At 37.3% G+C, this 20,055-nt stretch overlaps 3 protein-coding genes across 7 annotated transcripts; 2 read left to right on the top strand and 1 right to left on the bottom strand.

The window, feature by feature from the left end:
* Nucleotides 1-1,384: 1,384 nt before the first annotated feature.
* Nucleotides 1,385-4,436, top strand: LOC306853552 (thiosulfate:glutathione sulfurtransferase-like). 3 transcript variants are annotated; one of them, XR_013782752.1, is made up of 7 exons: nucleotides 1,385-1,490; nucleotides 2,147-2,269; nucleotides 2,868-3,030; nucleotides 3,110-3,156; nucleotides 3,724-3,826; nucleotides 3,896-4,021; nucleotides 4,105-4,436. XR_013782752.1 is itself a non-coding variant. In XM_079391052.1 (4 exons), exons 1-4 carry the CDS (start codon nucleotides 1,478-1,480, stop codon nucleotides 3,162-3,164), a joined length of 354 nt encoding a protein of 117 aa, XP_079247178.1. In that variant the 5' UTR covers nucleotides 1,399-1,477; the 3' UTR covers nucleotides 3,165-3,283. The 3 variants fall into 3 exon arrangements, 1 of the variants encoding a protein (XP_079247178.1); XR_013782753.1 differs by having other exon boundaries at nucleotides 1,399-1,490; nucleotides 3,724-4,021; nucleotides 4,105-4,435; XM_079391052.1 differs by lacking the exons at nucleotides 3,724-3,826; nucleotides 3,896-4,021; nucleotides 4,105-4,436 and having other exon boundaries at nucleotides 1,399-1,490; nucleotides 3,110-3,283.
* A 75-nt stretch (nucleotides 4,437-4,511) lies between these two features.
* Nucleotides 4,512-8,359, top strand: LOC306853551 (cilia-and flagella-associated protein 96-like). Its single transcript, XM_079391051.1, has 8 exons — nucleotides 4,512-4,634; nucleotides 4,792-4,911; nucleotides 5,554-5,773; nucleotides 6,911-7,048; nucleotides 7,133-7,208; nucleotides 7,365-7,544; nucleotides 7,659-7,831; nucleotides 7,989-8,359. The coding sequence occupies exons 2-8, from the start codon at nucleotides 4,815-4,817 to the stop codon at nucleotides 8,038-8,040; spliced, it is 936 nt and encodes a 311-aa protein (XP_079247177.1). The 5' UTR covers nucleotides 4,512-4,634; nucleotides 4,792-4,814; the 3' UTR covers nucleotides 8,041-8,359.
* On the bottom strand, nucleotides 6,550-19,379 carry LOC306853550 (PDZ and LIM domain protein 3-like). 3 transcript variants are annotated; one of them, XM_079391048.1, is made up of 8 exons: nucleotides 19,119-19,379; nucleotides 13,589-13,740; nucleotides 13,096-13,180; nucleotides 11,492-11,679; nucleotides 10,659-10,841; nucleotides 9,590-9,717; nucleotides 9,185-9,296; nucleotides 6,550-9,050 (listed from the first exon to the last, which is right to left on the bottom strand). In XM_079391048.1, the coding sequence occupies exons 1-8, from the start codon at nucleotides 19,209-19,211 to the stop codon at nucleotides 8,861-8,863; spliced, it is 1,131 nt and encodes a 376-aa protein (XP_079247174.1). In that variant the 5' UTR covers nucleotides 19,212-19,379; the 3' UTR covers nucleotides 6,550-8,860. The 3 variants fall into 3 exon arrangements, with proteins under 3 accessions (XP_079247174.1, XP_079247176.1, XP_079247175.1); XM_079391049.1 differs by lacking the exon at nucleotides 11,492-11,679 and adding an exon at nucleotides 11,091-11,158 and having other exon boundaries at nucleotides 7,966-9,050; XM_079391050.1 differs by lacking the exon at nucleotides 10,659-10,841.
* Between the last annotated feature and the right edge of the window lie 676 nt (nucleotides 19,380-20,055).

Below are 20,055 nucleotides of genomic sequence, written 5' to 3'. Positions count from 1 at the left end.
ATTAATTTTGATTTTTTTTTTTTTTTGCGTCGAAGCAAATTCTAGTCATACACAGAAATAATTTATGTAAAGTGTTTTAAAATGGTTTATACTTTAAATAAAGTTTAAAACTGTGAAACTTGTTTTTCAAAATATATCTGTATGTACAGTGTATAGATTTACCTTTATGCAGCACAGTAGAATATTGTTCATAATATCAACTTTTATATTTCTAACAGAAGGTGGCTTGTTATGTGCAAATCAACAGCTGGTATTAAACACTAGAATTGTGTGGCACTCCGATATCACAGATGAATAATATTGATACCCCGTTTGATGTTCTGTTTGTTTAGTTTTGTTTTTATGCAGAAAAGTTGCTGTACTAGAACCCAAACCATAGAAATGGATTCTTTTCACTGTGAAGAGACTCATTATGGATGTCATGATGTACCAAATCAGTATTGAGGGATGATTCTTACTCAAGTGAGACTCTTCTGAGACCTTACCAATAAATAGTTGAATTCATGTGAGTTCGGCTTGTCTCGTGTTTTTGGAAATGTCTTCACATCTGTATTGCTCTTCTGTGTTGTCATTTCTCCACATCTCATGGGGTGGAGAGTGTGCTGTTCCCTTACAAAAATTGGCCACGTTAAACTATAGTTTCTGACAAATTACCAGATTTTTCTGCAGTAAAACTTTGATGGCAACATTAATTATTAATTGTAATGGTAATTAATTGCCATGGTAATGCAGTAATACTGTGGCTTTTTGGATATGCACAATGGTTTTACTTTTATATTGAACATATCCAATTGTAATATATGGAAGCACCACGGAATAAAAAAGTAATTGGGACTTTCCACTTGGAATTCTGAGTTTCAGATTCGGAATTCCGTCATTATTTTCTTTATTACAAGTCTGAATTGTGAGATAGAAAAGTCAAGAGTTTATTTTCTTCTTTCCGTCTCTTACTTTCTTTATTGAAGTGTTGAGTTTACATCCACATTTCTTTTTACATGCCACAATTCTGGCATTTTTTATAATAAATAAATAAACAAATAAGGTACATTTTTATCTCACAATTCAGACTTTGTTCTTGCAATTGCAAGTTTATATATCATCTTAGAGTTGGGGGGGGGGGGGGGGGGGTTAAATTGTGAGATAAAAAAATATATATTTTCTAAGTACCTTATTAGAGTATAATGTAAAGTGGTATTTCCCATATGATTCTATCAATTACTAGCACACTTGTTCATAATAATAACAGCAACAATTTATTATTATTATTATTTAACTTGCAATTTAAGCAGTCTTTTATTTTGAAGCTACGGGTCTTTTATTAGGAAGTTAGCTCAAGGAGGGGCGTTTTCAAGGCGGTACCTTTTCCAAGACCACGCCTATGCTTACAGTACAGCCATTATGAATGGGATGGCTTTTAAAAACTTGTATGACAAGGAAGTAAAGGTGCTAGCACCCGATCAACTGTCTTACCGTCAACATGGCAAGCAGCGGTAAGTTTGTGTCCATCTAAAAGTAAGAAACATACTTTAAGGGAGTTAAATAAAGCGACAGATTTGTTCACTGTTTCTGAGGACTGGAAACGCATATGTAGCAGCTGTTGTTTTTGTAGTCAGGGTGACAGTGCCCAGGTGCACCTGTGATAAACACTTCCATTATCTCGACATTTTATTACTTACACAGTATAATAAGCTGAACGTGTTGTGCTCTTGCTAGTATCATGTGGTGCCGAACTCTCTTCTAATATAATGCATGTCTGCTGTCCTGGTCATTATTTTCATTACTTGTTCGCGTTAAAGAGCTTAAGAACCTTGAGACGTAAGGATGACTTGCAGAAATTGAAACGTTTTATGTGTATGCAACACTTTCTTTCTGTTTTTATGATTTAATTACCATTTGCATATAAAAACAGATGGAACATCCATACATCAAAACTATTAAAATAGTAAAACTGAATAAGTAGTCACAAGGTAACCATGCAATTTACAAATAAATAAAATCTCTATTATATGGTGTAATTGGGGTAAAACTATCTTATATTAAAATATCTAAACTTTAATTTAGTTGTAGTGTTTTATTTTTGTTGATTAGAGCTCAGTGTTTATTTCGAGACAGGAACTGCTTGATTGTACACATTCCTCTCTGATAGATAAGGAGATTTCCTACAGTGATCTCAAAGCTCTCTTGGCGAAGGGTTCAGGGTTTGTTGTGGATGTCCGCAGTAAAGATGAGGTAGATAGAGGACGTATTCCAGGCTCCATCCATATCCCAGGTAAGAGAGATGGACTACTGATTACACTGCATCATGTTACACATTAAGCACATTTGTAGGTGACCTCAATTGCATTACATCAATTGTATTGGAAAAACAAAAGCATGCACATCACTGGAAAAACTGCTTGACTATATTATATACGCACACACACACACACACACGTTTGTTTTTGTGAAAAGTGGGGACATCCCATAGGCGTAATGGTTTTTGTACTGTACAAACTGTATTTGCGATTGCCCTACACCTAAACTTAGCCCTCACAGGAGACTGTGCATTTCAACTTTCCCCCAAAAAACCTCACTTTGTATGATTTATAAGCGTTTTGAAAAGTGGGGACATGGGGCAATGTCCTGAAAAGTCACATTCACCTTGTAATACCCATGTCATACCTGTGTCATTATACAAATGTATGTCCTGATTTGTCACAAAAATGTGCACACACACACACACACACATATACATATATATATATATATATATATATAGAAAACAGACATATTTTTGGAGCCTAGGTGTGCCGATTTTATTTTTTCTGTTTACATCAATAGTATTGGCCATGTGTACTAAAAAGGGAGCTTTGCTTTTTTTTTTTTAGTGGAAAATGTAGAAAGTGGCATGTCCCTGGACGCATCTGAATTCCAGTCTAAGTTTGGCGTAGTTAAGCCATCTCTGGACAGCTCTGAACTGGTTTTCCACTGTCAGATGGGAAAACGTGGAGCTGTTGCCACAGAGAAAGCCAGAAGCCTGGGCTTCAAGAAGTAAGAAACTTGGCATCTGAATGCTTAAACAATCACAGTTTTGCTAAAGCTGTAACAATAATTCCTTTGTTCTCTTCAGTGCCCGTAATTATGCTGGAGGCTACAAGGAATGGTCAGACAAAGGAGGCAAGTGACAATCCTCAGAACTCCTGGAACTCTGAAGATTCCAGATTAAATCAGGGACCTTTTTCACTTATACAACTTAATGCGAATCATAATATTTGTACATGTACTTTAATAAAGTCTAATGATTAAACAAATAAATGTTGTCCTTGTCGCTTTAAATTGATGAGAAATGGTATTGATTCGGTCCTTACTGGTTCAGATTCAATAACCGATGATTCGTTTACATTGTTTCCGATGCGTTTCCTCTTCAAAATTGCACGTGCGCATCAGCTTGGACCCTAATGCAGCAACACTTCCACGCGAAATGTTGTTATGGTGGTAATTAATGGACACTTACACTGATCTCTGTCAGTCATTCGGGTAATACAGCCTGCTGCGATCTCTCTAAATAGTTAGATGCATTGTTAGATGAGTGAATTACTCGTGTTTGTGTGTGAAGTCGACTGTTTGTGCATTCAGCGTCTTGCTAGTATATGTCTGATTTAGATATGCATTTGCTGGTATTATACTCTTAACATTAAAATTGTTCCGTAGTCATGATGACTCACATTAGGTCTTCATGTCTAGGGTGCCCCTCTGGCTTGTACCGTTGCTCCATGCGGCCTCCAGGCTGAAGACGACAGACCGGATCAAGCGAAGGAAAGTTTATCGTTTAATCCAGCGTCAGTTAGTAAGCATCACTATGTATTTTATTATAAAGTTTACTTTATTTGGGTGATCTTAACGCAAATGTCGACAGTTGAACAGGATCGGCTGCAGCACACGTGACAAATGCACATATGTGTACCCAGCTGAGCTCAAAGAGATGGTCCGAGCAGCCTTTCCAAACGACATCTGTGACTATCAAGACCCCTGTCACGAAAATGTGAGATATACACTTAAGTTCGTGTTGGTTCTTATAAATTTACAGTCAAAAGTGTAACTGCAGGTTCTTCACGTTTGTTGCAGGTTGTTGCCATCACTATGGATGACTTGAAAAGGATGGATCTTTCTTGAATGAGAGAAACTGCAGTTGCAATCTTTGTACATTTACAGTTTTTATATGTTCATAATATAGCAATGCAAATTGTGATAATTTAATGTACATTTATTCATATAAAGTAGTTCGGCTTCCATAAATAGGCATTTTTTTCAGCGCGTTTTTCCTGAACATGTGTAGTGTTTATTAGTTGTGTGTGGAGTTTTCATTTTACTTCAATACCCAGAATCCCTCATTGTTTGCGTAACATGCTGTGATGTGCTGGTGAAAAATAAAAAATACTTAAGATAGTATATATCCTAAACGTTTGGTTTTTAGTATTATTTGTTAAATGTTTGTGTTGTTAAATGTGTTACCCTCATGAACGACTCTTGACAGTCCAGTTTATTGAGTAACTGACCTGCTGGACTCCATGACAGCGTACACAACCTACACGAACACCACAGCAGTGCAGTTATTTCCATTACTGACTCTTTAACTGGGCATTACATAATTCGAGGTACGTATATGGACCTATATATTTATTAATGCAAGAATGCTCAATGCATATAGATTTGCTTAAAGAAATTATCGCTTGATCTTCATGGTTTGCAGGTCCACCTATATTTCCACATTCACATCTCTCTATCTGTCTTATGGCTTTTTTTCCCTACAAGTGCTGCATATAAAACTTTAGAAAATGCCTCCAGAAGGGAAATCTGACATGGAGCGGATTGGCATCTTTAAAGAGATGGGATACATCTCAATAGGGGACAAATATACACCTTTTATTTACCGTAAGTGTAACCAATATTAAACTTTAATAGTATGAACTACAGCTGGTGCAGTGCTGAGTTTGATGCATAGAGTGCGTCAACAAATTATAGCCTACCATGGTAACGTCAAAATAAAAATTTTATTCTAGAAAAATCACAAACACGGTATTTATTTAAAATAGTGCAGCTTTCAGTCTTCGTCGTGTTTTTCTGTGTGTTTTTTTAATACGGTTTTAGCCTCAGTCTGCGAACCTCGCCAGCTTTTTAAGGGTTATTGACTACAGTACACTTTTACACCAGCAAATATTTCTCAAATCATTTTAAAGGCACTAAACGTTTTAATAACTTGATTCTGAATGTAAATATTATGAGAGAACACAGTTCAGCCGAGTTAAAAACTTCATTATGTAGTTGACTCTTGTCAGAATGTGATTACTGTGTATTGTTTACTCGTTTACCTAACAGCCATTACAAAAATGCAATGTTTGCACCCACATACATTAGGCTACTAAAACTCAAATAGAGACAACAAGCATTTCTGTAACTGGATTAACATGTAAAGTACAACATACACATGGGTTAATATAATATAGAAAATAAAAAAGTTCATAATTTTGCGAAATATTTAATGTCTGTCTCATGCACTTTGTTTGTCACTAAAAGGCCCATTTAATGACTCCGCATACAAGAACAAACAGATGCTGTCAGGAGGAGCTAAATCAAAGAGCGCGCTCCAGGTGGGATACTTCGACACGCAGTTTAAGAGGATCTTTGAGAGAGAGGCGCTCACAGACCCTGTCAAAATAGAAAGACAGTACAGGATACAACAGACCAAAAAGAACATAGGCAAAGCCTTTCTTCCCAGTAACGCAGAGAAAAAAACGTAAGTCCCCTTTTTCTGTGCCACACGGCAAATTTGTATTTATGTATTTTCATTTTTTAAATTGGTTTATGTGATAAATAATTGTGAAAATATAAGAAGAAAATAGTAGTAGTCGTCTTAGTAGTTTTGTGGTCATTGTTGATGTTGTTGTGACAATGGACAAAATCTTAAAGGGATAGTCCACCCAAAAAATGAAATACTTGGATCCAGATCTAACTCCTCCCTCCTTACATATACCTGAACCTACCCATCTCCACCCCCTGATCCCTAAACCCACCCATCTCCACCCCCTAGATGTGCATCCAACTACGCCCCCTGGATCTTGTGGGCTGCAGCGGGCCCTACTTGTAAACTTCTATCATTTACACACCTTCATTTTATTTTCAACCTGTATCACTTTCTTCTACGGAGCAAATAGAAGACATTTTGAAGAATGTTGGTAACCAAACAATTTTGGTTACTTCCATTCTATGAAAATATCTTTATATTCAACAAAAGAAAAAAATAACTCTGGTTTGGACGACATAAGGGTGAGTAAATAATGACAGAATTTTCATTTTTGGGTGACCTATCCATTTAACGTTTAATAGATCTATTGACTGGTGTACTGGTGCAGGTTTTATCCAGAGAGATATATTCAGTCTTTACACCAAGGAGAACAAAGTTGCACCTGAGATGTATTTGGTTCAGCGATTATATCATTAGTGTGAGAGGAAGGCATTGGTTGGCATGGTCTATTAAAATCCAAAGACATAAAAAGAAATCGAGATTTTGTTGAGAAAGCAACATGCTTTGTGCTTTTTAATGATGTTTGTTGACCTGAAAACAAGATATAGTCCTTAATTTTTCAAAGAAAAGGATTTTAACATTTAACCATGTTGCAACAGTTCAAAGCATCAAATGCAAACAGTCTGTTTTTCATGTGCATCTGAGATACTGACCCAGAGGAAAAATAGCTTGAGTGAGCCATTAAGGCTGCTATTCACAGAGCTAGGTAGATGTCTGTATTTTTGTTGTTAATTTGTTTTCCTTTTCTTTTCCCTATTATACCAGAAAAAAACTGCCATGCAGCTTACATTTTTTCCAGTTATTCCTGAAAATTCTTACAGTTGCTTAATAGTTTTCTCTGATTTGTAGATGTGGAGTGGGCAGCTATTATGGGACGTTTGGAGGCCCCATTCAAGCAATGAGTGCCCTAAAGAATCCAAGGAAACCAAACAAATCACCTGGAAAAAACTTCTACACCAATCCGCCTAAGAAGGGAAGTGGTTACGGGTGAGCAAATGACATTATCCTCTAATGTGCAAGTTTCCGTGGTTTTCCTGTGAGACGTATTGATTTGTCCTTGCGCTCTAATAGCTATCCTGACATCACCCTCTCCAAGATGGTGTCCCATTCCTCAGACCCCTATGACAGAGCCAAGGAAATGCTAAAGGTATTTTTAGGTCTACCTAAATGAGATTTTTAATCAGACTCCCGGGTCCTTGTTTTAATTAAGATAAGGCGTCCTCTGAGTACCTGAGATTATAATTCTATGCAAGCAGATGACTGTGTTCTCTTTCTCTAATGAGAGAGATAATTTGTTTACCAGCGTGAGATCATGGCACACAAATCCATGCTAAAAGGGGGCACGTTTCGTTTGAGCCTTCATCCAGTTGAATGCTTTGACAGCAATCCTTACAAATTTGACAAACCTCTACCACCTCTAAAGAAGACAGAGGAGAAAAAGAACATTACGTTGGCCTTCAAACCAAGTTCACCCAGTAAAAAGGTACGTAAAGGAGATCAAACAGTGTAAAAATGTTCATGAAATGCATATGGAAAGAGTTGCCATCTTGGAACATTTTGTGGTGGATTATTTTGGTGGCATGTTTATTTTCTGCAGACTGGAGGTATGAAAGCAGGAACGTTTGATTCCTACCCCACCTACTCTGCAGAACCCTATGGTACCAAAAAGACCAAATCCTCAATGATGAATAAGGAAGTCAAAATATTTCATCCCTCCCCTGGTCCAAAGAGCACACCTGTCAAGAGCATCATCAGCCTCAATGTCAATAAGTAAGCTGGGCTCCAGGAACTAGCACCAAGACACTCATATCACACTCCAAAGAGTGCTTAATGCTTTGCATAATAATCACTAATATCAGTTGCTGACTAAGATCCACAGAATAAGACACTTCAGGCTCACACTAATGTAACTTACTTTATTTTACAGAGCTGTGAACTCCACAAACTACAACCGAATCCCCTCTGTGATGGCATATTAAGAACGTGTGATGTCTTCAGGTGAATAAATGAATGTCATATATTGGTCTTTAGATTAAAAAGCTACAATTTTGAATTGTATTTACATCATTCTATTAATTTATAAACTCAAAAGATCTTATGCTCAAGATGAAGTAAAAGAGCGTATGCTCTACATGAGAATTGAAAATAATAATAATGCAGCACAAGTAATAGTCATAGAAATGATATTTAAAAAAAAAAAAATTTTGTACTGGGAAACGGATTACCAAATACTTTGTACCTAAATGATGGCATATTTGAACCTGTATTAAATGCCAAATCATATTTTGAGAATAACTGAAACCTAAAGGGATTAGTTTGTTTAATTTCAGTATTTGCTCTGCACAGAAGCCTAATAGAAAGGGGAGAGTTAATTAACAGCTTTTCAATAAGAACTAGATTAAGGCCTTAAGAAAGAGTTTTGAGAGTATAGACCCCATTTACACCTAGTGTTAACTGAGATCAGATCACAAGTTGTCAGTGCTCAAAATGCTTTGTGGGGCCTTAAACGTTTTGAAATTGTATCAGTGAACCATGCAAAGGTAGTCAGAAACACATGTAAACACACTGCTTTTAAATCCTAAACCACAGTGAAGCAATGCCTAATGCATGTTAATACCAGGTGTAAACAGTAATGTAGTAATGATCCGATCACTAAAAACATCTTAATACCTGGTGTATATGGCTTTAAATTGGCCTTGCATTTCCCTTTATGAACTAAAATGAAGAAATGAATAACAGAACATCAAGAAGCAATAATTGCAAACAATACCAGTCGTCTAATTTCAGTTGTCCGTCCCTCTAAGCAGTAGGATATACAGTAACTTGATCATGTCCCTCAGGTGGGGTCATTCGCATTCGAGCATGGGCTTCACAGTACATCTGTCCCTCCACGAAAAAGTAGCCCTTCTGCTTCAAGTTCAAGCCACAGTCTGAGCACACGAAACAGGCTGGATGGCGGTACTTGTCCCGAGCTTTCACCACCGGTCCACTGTGAGCCAATTGTAGAAAAACTTTGATTTAATGAAGTTGTTAAAATGCATGAACACTATTCAGTGTAGAACAATTTTCATGAAAATTGGTACTGTATTCTCAAAGAAGACATCATCTGTATGCCGTACTCACACAATGCCAGTGCCACATTTATCACAGAGAGGCAGCTTCTGGAGTGAGGATGTGGCAGCTTGGGGCTTTGTCACTGGGGCTTTTACACTTTTAGTCACCATGGGCCTTGTGCCTGTCAGAGGAATAAATTGTCTCAGATCCACTTCAGCATTGTGAAATTCTCCCTCATACTTAATCCAAACTATTAAGAGAACAGCGGGCTCTGACTGACGTCATTAGCAGGATTGTTGAGAATAGTAAAGGCAGCTTAAGTGAACAATTACAAACTATTACTCTTCAAGTGCATCTGTAGTTCTCTGAATATTTGCCGACATTTAAACTTTGACATATTTATCTGTGCAGCAAGCTGTAATTTCTGTCTTGTGAAGTCAGAATTGCCTCAAATAACCGATAAAGGCAGCTCACCATCACTCTCCACATAGTCCTGCAGGGCCTTAAACGATCCAGACTGACGTGGTTCAGGTGGCTGCTCTTGGTTGTCCTGGAGCATACGGTACACATGAGAGTCTTCAATGGATGTCAGGGGTTTAGGGCTGAAAACAAATAAAGGCAGAAGCCCACAATGTTTGTCCATGAAGTAAAAAAAAAAACTATTCTGTGTTATATAAAAGTTTGGCAGTGCTCAGGAGGACACATTATGAATATTAGATGCTGGCTAAGTAAACTGTTTAGAACTTTCATTGGTGTAAAATAAGTTTAAAGAATGTCCTGGATTCAATTCAGCATCATCATGCTGTCGATTACCACAGTTGGTGTTGTTTGAATTCTAAAGCTGTCTAAATCATAATTTAGCAGTGGAGCTACTGAATTTCTATTTATTTTGTGTTTTCTGGCTTTACATGGTCATAACAGGTTTTGAAACTAGTCTCATATAAACCCATGTTTGTCTTGTGTGCATTTATTTATTTTTACATTAATTTATTACCCTTTTTTTATTATTATTGCATTTATGCATTGCCCCATAGACTTTCATTGTAAATAAAGTAAACAATCTTTTTTTTTATTTCTGTTTCATCGCATATTGACCGGAACCTATGTATAAGTTTCCATTACTTAGATTTAATTACTGCCATTTCAATATTTTTTTCAAGGACTACAGTCTTAAAAATAAGGGTTCCAAAAAGGGGGTTTTCACTGTGATGCCTTAGAAGAACCATTTTGGGTTCCCAAAGAGCCTTTACAGTTAATAAAATAACTATTTTTCTTAGTATGAAAAACATTTAAAAAATCCAAAGAACCCTTTTTCCAATGGAAAGTTTCCATGGATGTTAAAGGTCTGGAACCACAGATGCTATTAAAGAAGCTTTATTTTTAGAGTGCACATTTGCAATATTTTCCTTTTTACCCCAAAATATGTTGAAGTTTTCTGTAGGAACCCTGTGTCTTTAATCTATCAGGTCCTTATTCAGCTGTGCTTACTGTAGTAGCAGAAGCTAGTAGATTTGTAGGGTGGTGTAAACAAAGCTCTGGTTACCTGGGCGATGCCTGTCTAACTACAGTGGACATCTGAGCCTGCTGCAGTGTATTTGAGACATTGTCTGCTGAGTATAAAGCAACGGGGGAGTTATACTGTGCAGAAAGAGCTGCCTTGGACCCAGTCGACGGGGTGCCAGGCATCTGAGCTACATTTCCCATCAGCGTCTGGGATGTAGTGTCACTGGAGTTGTGTAAGGTCAGTGTATAATAGCCAGGTGGACCAAACCAGGAAACAATCAAATCAAAAGGGCCACACAGAGGACACAGAAAAGGACAAACAAGACAGAAAAGAATGGAAGAAGTAGTTAGAGATGTACATAGAGCTTCAGTATATACTGTGCTGCAGCTTTATAGCTGAATGAATGTAAAAACGTACAAATTCTACTGTTATTAAGTGACCATATTTGACTACATGCTTTTGTCTAATGACCTCTTTTGGCTTGCAGATATGAAGGGCTTTGGTCTGACATTAAACTTGTGTTCGAAGTAATCAGTGTCCTGTAAGACATAAGAGCGAAGATGTGAATAGACAGTTAGAGGTGAAAGGTAAAGGAGCAGAAGTCCTCCAAGATCCAACTCTGCAGGCCCAAATGTAAATATTTGTTCTGCTATAAGATACTAGAGCATTAGATAAGGGCTTGGGCTTTCTCATCTCTAACAGAAACCAATTAAGTTCTTTCCATCATAATTCACTATTTGGGCTGCAGGAAGACTTGTGAGGACTTCTGGAGGATTAGAGTGTGTGTTAGTGGTAAGTGGGCAGCCGGTCTACAGCAAGCAGAGAGCAGTATCTCAGTCCATATGGTTGGGGTGATCCATGTTGGCACTCACCCCTCAGGCTTTTCATGCACCAGACCCCGGATCTGTCCTTGCAGGGCGTCCTGGATGTTATCTTGAGAGTAGAGGCCTATGGGAGTGTTGTAGGTGGAGCTCACCACCTGCGTTTTGTCATCCAGACTGGCGGCAGCCACAAAGGGCTGTGCTTTTCTGTTATGACCTGTGCCAATAGGTTTATACTCCTGCATGTGTAGGACAGATGGACACACTACATACTCAAAGCCCCACACAAACACCACATTTGCATACCACATTCTACAGAAAAATCCTTTTGTTACCTGAAGATGCCGCATACACATGAATTCATTTGCATTTTTCTGATCTATTATATTGTTTTTCACATTTTTCTTAACATTTTTCTTTATTACATCACTTACATCATATTGGGAGTTCAAACTGCTAAAAAAACAACACAATAATCCACACAATTAACATTTTTAACTTCAAACCATTGGTTCCAGCTAAAATACAAGTCCTTTTTTCATAATATTGGTTCCAGTGGAAAAAACAAAGTCTGAATCAGGAGAGAAATATGTTTCTCTCATATTTCTTACAAACAGGCACTGGTGTCAGGTGGATAACTGTTTTTTTATCAGCTGTTTGAACTCTCATTCTGACGGCACCCATTCACAGCACAGCATCCAGTGGATTTAGCAAATTTCCATTTCTAGGTGAACTTTTCCTCGACAAGGACAAATCAAACAAACAAAAAAAACAACAGCTTTGCACAATTTATGAAGGGATACGCCACCCAAAAATAAAAATCTTCTCATCATTTATTCACCCTCGCTCGGTCCCAGATGTATATGACTTTTTTTCTTCTGTGGAACACAAACTACATTTTTTTTTTAAATAATCCATCTCTGTGAGTCCATAATGTATAATGCTGATGGATGGGATGAAGCTTTAAAAAGCACTCAAAATGAACACAACGGTAATCCATACGATGAATCAATTTATGAAGGAGAGATATGAAAGGTGAGAAAAATACCAATATTTTAAACTTTGTAAGATATAAACCATTCAATGCACAGGTTAATGAGTTCATGCATGGTGCAAACATCAGCTTGTTGAGAAGCGTGACGTAAAAGCATTGTAAAACTTACAAGCAGTGATACGGAAGGGCCATCACTTCTCGCATGAATTTCACAATGTGCTTACATCAGTATTAGTATCAATATTCTATTATTGCTGTATGGCTGTATTAATTAGTATTGATGTAAGAGTTTGTCAATATTCTTATTGTTCTCACATACACCTATCATTTTGTTGAAATTGATTTATCAGCTGGGGTTGTATGAATCACCATTCAATTTGAGCATTATACCATCCATCTGCATTATTTAAAGCATCATCCCATCCATCTGCATTATATGGTCTCACAGAGATGGAGTATTTTTCTAAAAAATAACTTTGTGTTCCATGAACATAATAAATGGTGAGAGGATTTTTATTTTGGGGTGAAATATCCCTTTAACATGCCTCATGCACTCTAGTGTTTCTTCTAATAAAAAAAAAACATCAAATTTCTTGCTGCATATTATAAGCAGATAAAAATAAAGAATGGTGCATTTGTTTTTCTTTTCCGTTACACTTACTTGCTTCTCTGCCTCCAAATTGATTTTAAATGGGTTCACTTTCCCCTCTTCTATAACCTGAGGTGACCACATTTTAGTTTTTGGCCTGCAACACATTTAATACACAGTTAGACACCATACTCGCCTCCTGTGAAATCATAAAAAAAAGATCAAAGAGCACTAAGGGGGGTCATTACTGTGCACCAGGGCCATGACCGCTTCTAAATAGTAAAGTAACGTCAACAGACTGGCATGTACAAGCCAGATGGTTTATGGGAGAGCATTAATCACAGAGGAAAGACACATTCATCGTTGTCGTAAATAAGGCTCTGTGGGTTCCGATGGACACTTTCATAGCAAGCGGGAAAAAAGGCAATTTCTTTTGGAACTCCAGCTTACGGTCCTCCCTCTGGCTGCAAATTTAAAAGGAGGTGAGAGAACCTGATATAAAGTTGTTGAAAGATGCTTAACGCTGTTTGTAACACTATCCTTTAATAAGAAAAGCTCATGGTACCTCTCTATCTTGAGGAAAAGCTGATTGGTGGAGTCTTTGATCTTGTTCTGAGCTTCAGCGTGAGTCATACCATCAGTGGACGCTCCCTGGATGGCCAGGATGATGTCTCCTGGACACAGGTTGACCCGAGATGCCTTACTGCCTGGTGTCACCTGAAAACAAGAACCAGACTTGATGCTGTTTTTTTTATCACATTTATTAATTTATTCATAAATGCATAAAAAATGGCATGCATACACATTGATTTGATTACATCTCTTCTATAATGAGCATGTTTGTCATTTCGGTAATAAAAATTCTGTATATGGCAATTGAAATAAAGGTCAAATACAATATAAATAGCCTATCAAATAAAAAATCTAAATTTAAATGGCAACTAATTGTTAAGCTGAAGTACTAAAATTACTAACTAAATGAATTAAGATTGATTAAAAGTAAATAGAAATGTCAAAAGCAGATAACAATTACTAAAATAAAAATGACAGCCGAGAATATAAAATAAAAGCTCATTTTAAAGCTTTTTTTCTTTTTTTTTTTTAATTAATGGTTTTACTACATGATGTTTTAGAGTCTTGAAACTTTTCTTAAACGTACTATTTATTGAATTTTACTGTGCTGCTTTCTTTTCCATTGTTTTTCTAAGTGAATATGCACTAGACCTATCTGACAATTACAGAATCTCATTCATCAGCACTGCTTTCCAAAACCACAGCACTCACGTTAAAAGTTGTTCTAAGTGTGATCTAAGTCACTTTGGATAAAAGTGCCGGATAGGTCATTGCTAAATATGCTTCAGCTTCTAACAAAATTTTTAATGAAAAGAATCGGTTTCTTAGGAGCGTTCAGTCAAAGTCACTACAAGTTTGCAGCCAACTATAGAGCAGTTTAGACATAAACTGAAAGTGACGGGTAGAAACAATCTGTTTACCCACTGTGGTTTAGAAGTGGACTAAAAATAGCGAGCCGTGGATGTGTGTCAGTCAAGGCCGGGTATAGCCCTCCAGGGGAGCACAGTCAGGCCTATTGGCGGTTGATGATCTTATTGCTCTGGCATCCACCCTGCCGGTTGGCGTTTCTCTCCCCATCAACCTCTCTTTCATTAATGGAGTCTGACATCATCTCTTATTCCTCTCATCAATGCGAGGCTCATTTTCTTAGGTATTCTCCTCGTCCCCCTGGTCATTTATCTCATCGCCTCATCCTGTGTGCAGGCCTTGATCTACCTGTCTCCTGACTCAGCTGCTCTGATACTGTATATCCCAACACCGCTGACCTTCTTCTGTTAAGTCTCCTCCTCGAGAGGGGGAGATTTATACCAGGTCAAGTCACAACAGCTATTTAAGACCAGAGGGTTTTAGTTTTCCATCATCAGTGTTTAATGTCATTAAGATTTGAGATGTTTTATTCCTAACGCATAATTTATTGACTGGTGAAGCTAGCAGCTCTGTTTCCTGTCAAATAACAGTCACACTGTAATATATCATTTTCTGCTGCATCACGTTTGTCCTCCCTTATCATCTAGAGAAATTATATCACAAAATACATCTTAGATGACTTCATGTAAGAGACACTGATCCTCGTCCTTATTTGTGATCCTGGACCAAAAAACCAGTCTTAAGCCGCTGGGGTATATTTGTGGCAATAAAACTTTGTATGGGTCCATTTTTCTTTTATGCCAAAAATCATTAGGATATTAAGTAAGGATCATGTTCCATGAAGATATTTTGTAAATTTCCTAGCATAAATATATCAAAACCTAATTTTTGATTAGTAATATGCATTGCTAAGAACTTCATTTGGACAATTTTAAAGGCGATTTTTTTGCACCCTCAGATTCCAGATTTTCAAATAGTTGTATCTCGACCAAATATTGTCCTATCAATTATTATCCTAACAAACCATACATCAATGGAAAGCTTATTTATTCAGCTTTCAGATGATGTATAAATCTCAATTTCAAAGAATTGACCCTTATGACTGCTTTTGTGGTCCAGGGTCACATTTCATGCAACAAACAAAAACAAGGCCTCATTTCCCCTGTTAGAAATACATTATGGGGATGTCTGCAGAAATCAAGAAGCATCCAAATGTCTCAGAATGGACACAATAAAAATGAGATTGTTCCCTTGACACTACTCAAGCAAATGAGAGATGTGCTTGGCTCAAAAACAAAGATGCTCTGTTTAATAGATGGAAACAAAGGGATCTATGAACTGAGCTGAAACCATCGAGTGACTGGTATCTGAGCGTCAGTATAAACAGAAACACGAATATAACAATTCGGTTTTTGTAAGCTATGCAGCACCTGTGCAGAAAAATCCCCAAGATGACACACAATCCCACAAGAGAAGCATGTAAGGGCACGCTGAACATTAGACATTATGTTCAGAGCAACATCAGGCAGAATAAATTAAAGGATAGTTCACCTAAAAGTTCAAAATTAATTTACCCTTGTGTCATTCCAAACCTGTATGGTTTCCTTTCTTTTGTGGAGGGAGAAAAAATTATAATTTGAAGAACTGTTTTGTCCATACAATGAAAGTCAGTGGGGTCCAAAACAACATCTGACCTCACTGGCTTTTAATACACACTCTTAAAAATAAAGGTTCTTTATTGGCATCTGTGGTTCCATGATGAACCTTTAACATCCATAGAACCTTTCAATGCAAAAAACATTCTTTATAAGAATGGAAAAAGGTTTTTTAGATTACTAAAATAGTTCTTCACACTAAGAAAAAAAAATGGAACTGAAAAAAGAACTGTAAACTGAAACGCTTTGTGGAGAACCAAAAATAGTTTTTCCATGACATTGCTGCAAAACACTTTTTTTTCCTTTTTGAACCTTTATTTTCAAAGTATCTTCTGTTGTGTTCCATACAAGACAGAAAATCATACAGGTTTGGAACAACATGAGGGTGAGTAAATGTGAATTGTTAGGTATTCTGCCAACATAAGGGTGAGTGCACCTGCACGAAAACCGACATAAGGGCCAGTAAATGATGACAGAATTGTCCTTTTTGGGTAAGTAGCTAAAACTTGATGCTCAACCATGAACTATCCCTATCACGCCCTTGAGAAAAAAGCACTAAACCCAGGTTGGTCCAGAAGGACTGTCCCTGTAATAAATGATTCTTTAAAGGTTTCTGCTCAATGACCGGATTTAGATATGTAACAGTCATTTACATTTTTAATTCAGCAGTATAATTTAGTGTTAATCTGTGCTGTGATGTGCCCCATCTGTGCTGGCATGCCCGCTTCAATGGAGGCTAATGTTACTGGAATAAGAACATCAGGGCTCATAGTATGAGAAAAGAGCCACCTTGCTGGCATCAATACGTGTGTGATTACAGACAGTGGTTTTACAAAGAAACCACATGCATTCTGCATTAGTCATCAGTATTTCTCTGCTTAAAGACGCGATATATTTAGCTTTCAGGATCTGGCATTGGCATACACCAAAATAAGAAACATGCTCTTTCTAATCCATTTAATTACGTTTCAGTGTTTTTTATTGTTTTTGTTTGAAATCAAATCCAGTGTCATTGTACTTGGATACTGCAGGGAATTCATTAGCTAGGAATGTTAAATAAACCTGATGACCTTTAAAAATGGCATCATTCTGCTCAGCTGAGACTTCACATCTAGTCCATCTGGAAGTTTCTATTTCTCTGTTGTGGCCAAATCCAGTGCTGCACCAGAAAAATCTACTTTTCAGATATGTTTATTGGCAATACCATGATATTCTTTGAAGTACATTGATATAAATCACTGTACTATGGTAGCACCACAGTTTTTTCTGTTAGGGCAATTCGTTTTTCGTAAGACCCGCTGTTCTGGTTCCAATCAGGGTGTATGGGAAGTATCATTTTTACGATGACCTGTCCGTTCTCTGCTGCGTTTTTTCCACAATTTATGGCGAATGTCAGAACTGCCTTTTCACTAAGAATGTACTTGAATGTCACGATCAAAGAGCTGCTGTTGATGAGACTGAGCTACTAATCATACCGCTACATTCCACGCATCAGAATGCAGCACTTCCTGTGAAGAGCTGTTCAGACACAAGCCTGATGAGATACAAAAGTCATTGTGTAGCTGTACTGCTGGTGCAATACATAGTTTCCCACAGTCAAACTCCCAACAGAGTTCTTATAGGAGAGATAGAGTATAAATTAGGCAAGGCAGTTTGCAGTGTATTTCTGTATAGTCAGGTGAAGCCTTAGGACCTTCTTAGCCTTCACCAAAACAGTGCAGTTGCTGAGCATTAATCTAGCATGCCACTGTACCTGACTTTTATTCAGATCAAAAATAACTTCATCTATGAAACATTCACCCCCATCCAGGTGATCTATAAGGAAGGATTAGTCCGTTTTAGACATTTATGAACAATCTGAGTGGATATGAGGACTGAGATGGTGCTGAAATAATTGCTTAAATTAGAGATTGTCCGATTCATCTCACACATATGCTCAGTTAACCTTTGACCTCTTCTGTTCCCACAAATGTCCAGAGTTCATCAGCTGTTTAAAATACTGTTGGACTAAGAGCTTTGCGATTCATTCAGACAACAGGTGTAGAGAACCCCTCCAGGGAGCCAGGCATTGGTCTAGCCTGTGTGTGTGTGTGTGTCCCTGACTTTTTATGAACACGTTAGTTACTAGAAGAGAAAATGCCTAACAGTTTGTGTAATATACTTTTAGGTAGCTGTAATACGTAGCCACATTTATGACTGAGATGAGTGGTGAATAAGGTTGGTAAGATTTTTGAAAATGTTTTGAAAGTAGTCTCTTATGCTCACCAAGGCTACATTTGTTTGAGTAAATACAGTAAAAACAGTAAATTGTGAAATATTATTACAATTTGAAACAGTTCTCTGTTGTCTATTTCAGCATATTTTAAAATACAGTTTATCCATGTGATGGTAAATCTCAATTTTCAGCATAATTACTCCAGTCTTTAGTGTCACATGATCCTTCAGAAATCATTCCTATATGCTGATTTGATGCTCAAAAAAAACTATTCTCATTATCAATGCTGAAAACAGTTATGCTGAAAATAGTTCTCTGAAAAACATGATACAGTATATTTTTTCATGATTCTGAAAGTTCAAAAGAACAGCATTTGTTTTTAAATAAAAAAATTAACATTTTAAATGTCTTTTACTTTTCATAAATATAATGCATCCTCCTTGCTGAATACAAGTATTAATTTCCTAAAATGCACTACTAGAGTAAATCACAATGACATGAAGATTATAACTAACATAGAAAGTCTCTATTGGGAAATGATTCCCTGACAACCACAGATGTTTCTAAAAATGTCAGTTTGAACTTGTGGCTCTAAAAATAATTCTCTGAAATCTTTCTCACTGTACTCCTCAGTTACATCTAAAGTGAGGTCCTGGCAATGTTTTTTTATGATCCACCGACTGGTTTCTCATGCCCACGGCAGTGTTACCCAGCACATCAAAAGCACCATTATCTCTGAGTGGAATGTGTGAAGCAGCAGACTTTAGCCAAAGGCTTTCGCTTACCCGACTTATGGTCAGCGGCTGGTTAAAATCTTTGCCTCCTGAAAGCCGAAATCCCCAAGGGGCTGGCCCGTCCAGCACCACGTTCTGTGGCATATCTGTCTTGTTTTGTTCAGCCTCCTCTTTCTCAAAGTTGAACTCAGTACAGTCTCCTCTTATTGGCGAGAGATGTGCAGTAAGAAAAGAATAATCAGCTCTGTCTCTCCTACCCCGGACGATTGGAAGCCAGTGCTTGTCTCTGAGTCCCTTTTAAGCATGCGTGTGGGGTTAGGAGAGTGAATGAAAGAAAGATGATGCCAGGATGCCACACCTCTCATGAGGTCATATGGTAGAATGAGACACTGAGAGTTCAAACTCTCTCTCCCACCTCTTTCAGATCCAAGCCTTGCACCCTTTATGATTAATCCCTTTTTCCCATAATTCTTAGTGGTTTGATAACTAAAATCATCCAGCAGTGACTCTTTGCTCTGTCATCACCCTGTCTGCAGTCTAGACTTTTCTTTCTTTACCACCGGCCAGACACCTGTGCCTGACTGAGAAGAGTAGGCTACTTCATCATGAAATTAAAGCTGAGCGTTGAGTCCAAGCCTTTGCTGCTGATGAGCAAATTATGAACTATTTACAGAGCACAATAACAAAACGATATGTCATATTTTCATATCAACACAGCATGTGTTGCTCTTTTAAACATCTCCTCTCGGGAATGTAAACAATTTCAATAACACAACCACATAAGGGAACACTGAAAACTACTTGGATTTCATTTCAAGTGATAATTCTCTTACTTTATCAAAAAAATAAATAAGTAAATAATAATTTATCTAGCCTGGAACCAGAAGGGCGTAAGTGACATTTTTGGTGAAATGGAGATATATATATCAAACGAAAGCTCTTAATGAGCTCTTTCTACTGGCAAAAGTACTGTAATCCATGAGTGTAC

This window comes from Barbus barbus (genome assembly GCF_936440315.1).
Source record: "Barbus barbus genome assembly, chromosome: 33".
In the NCBI taxonomy this organism is placed as follows: Eukaryota; Metazoa; Chordata; class Actinopteri; order Cypriniformes; family Cyprinidae; genus Barbus; species Barbus barbus.
Note: the sequence above shows the minus strand (reverse complement) of the source record. Positions and strands in the feature narration are given on the sequence as shown.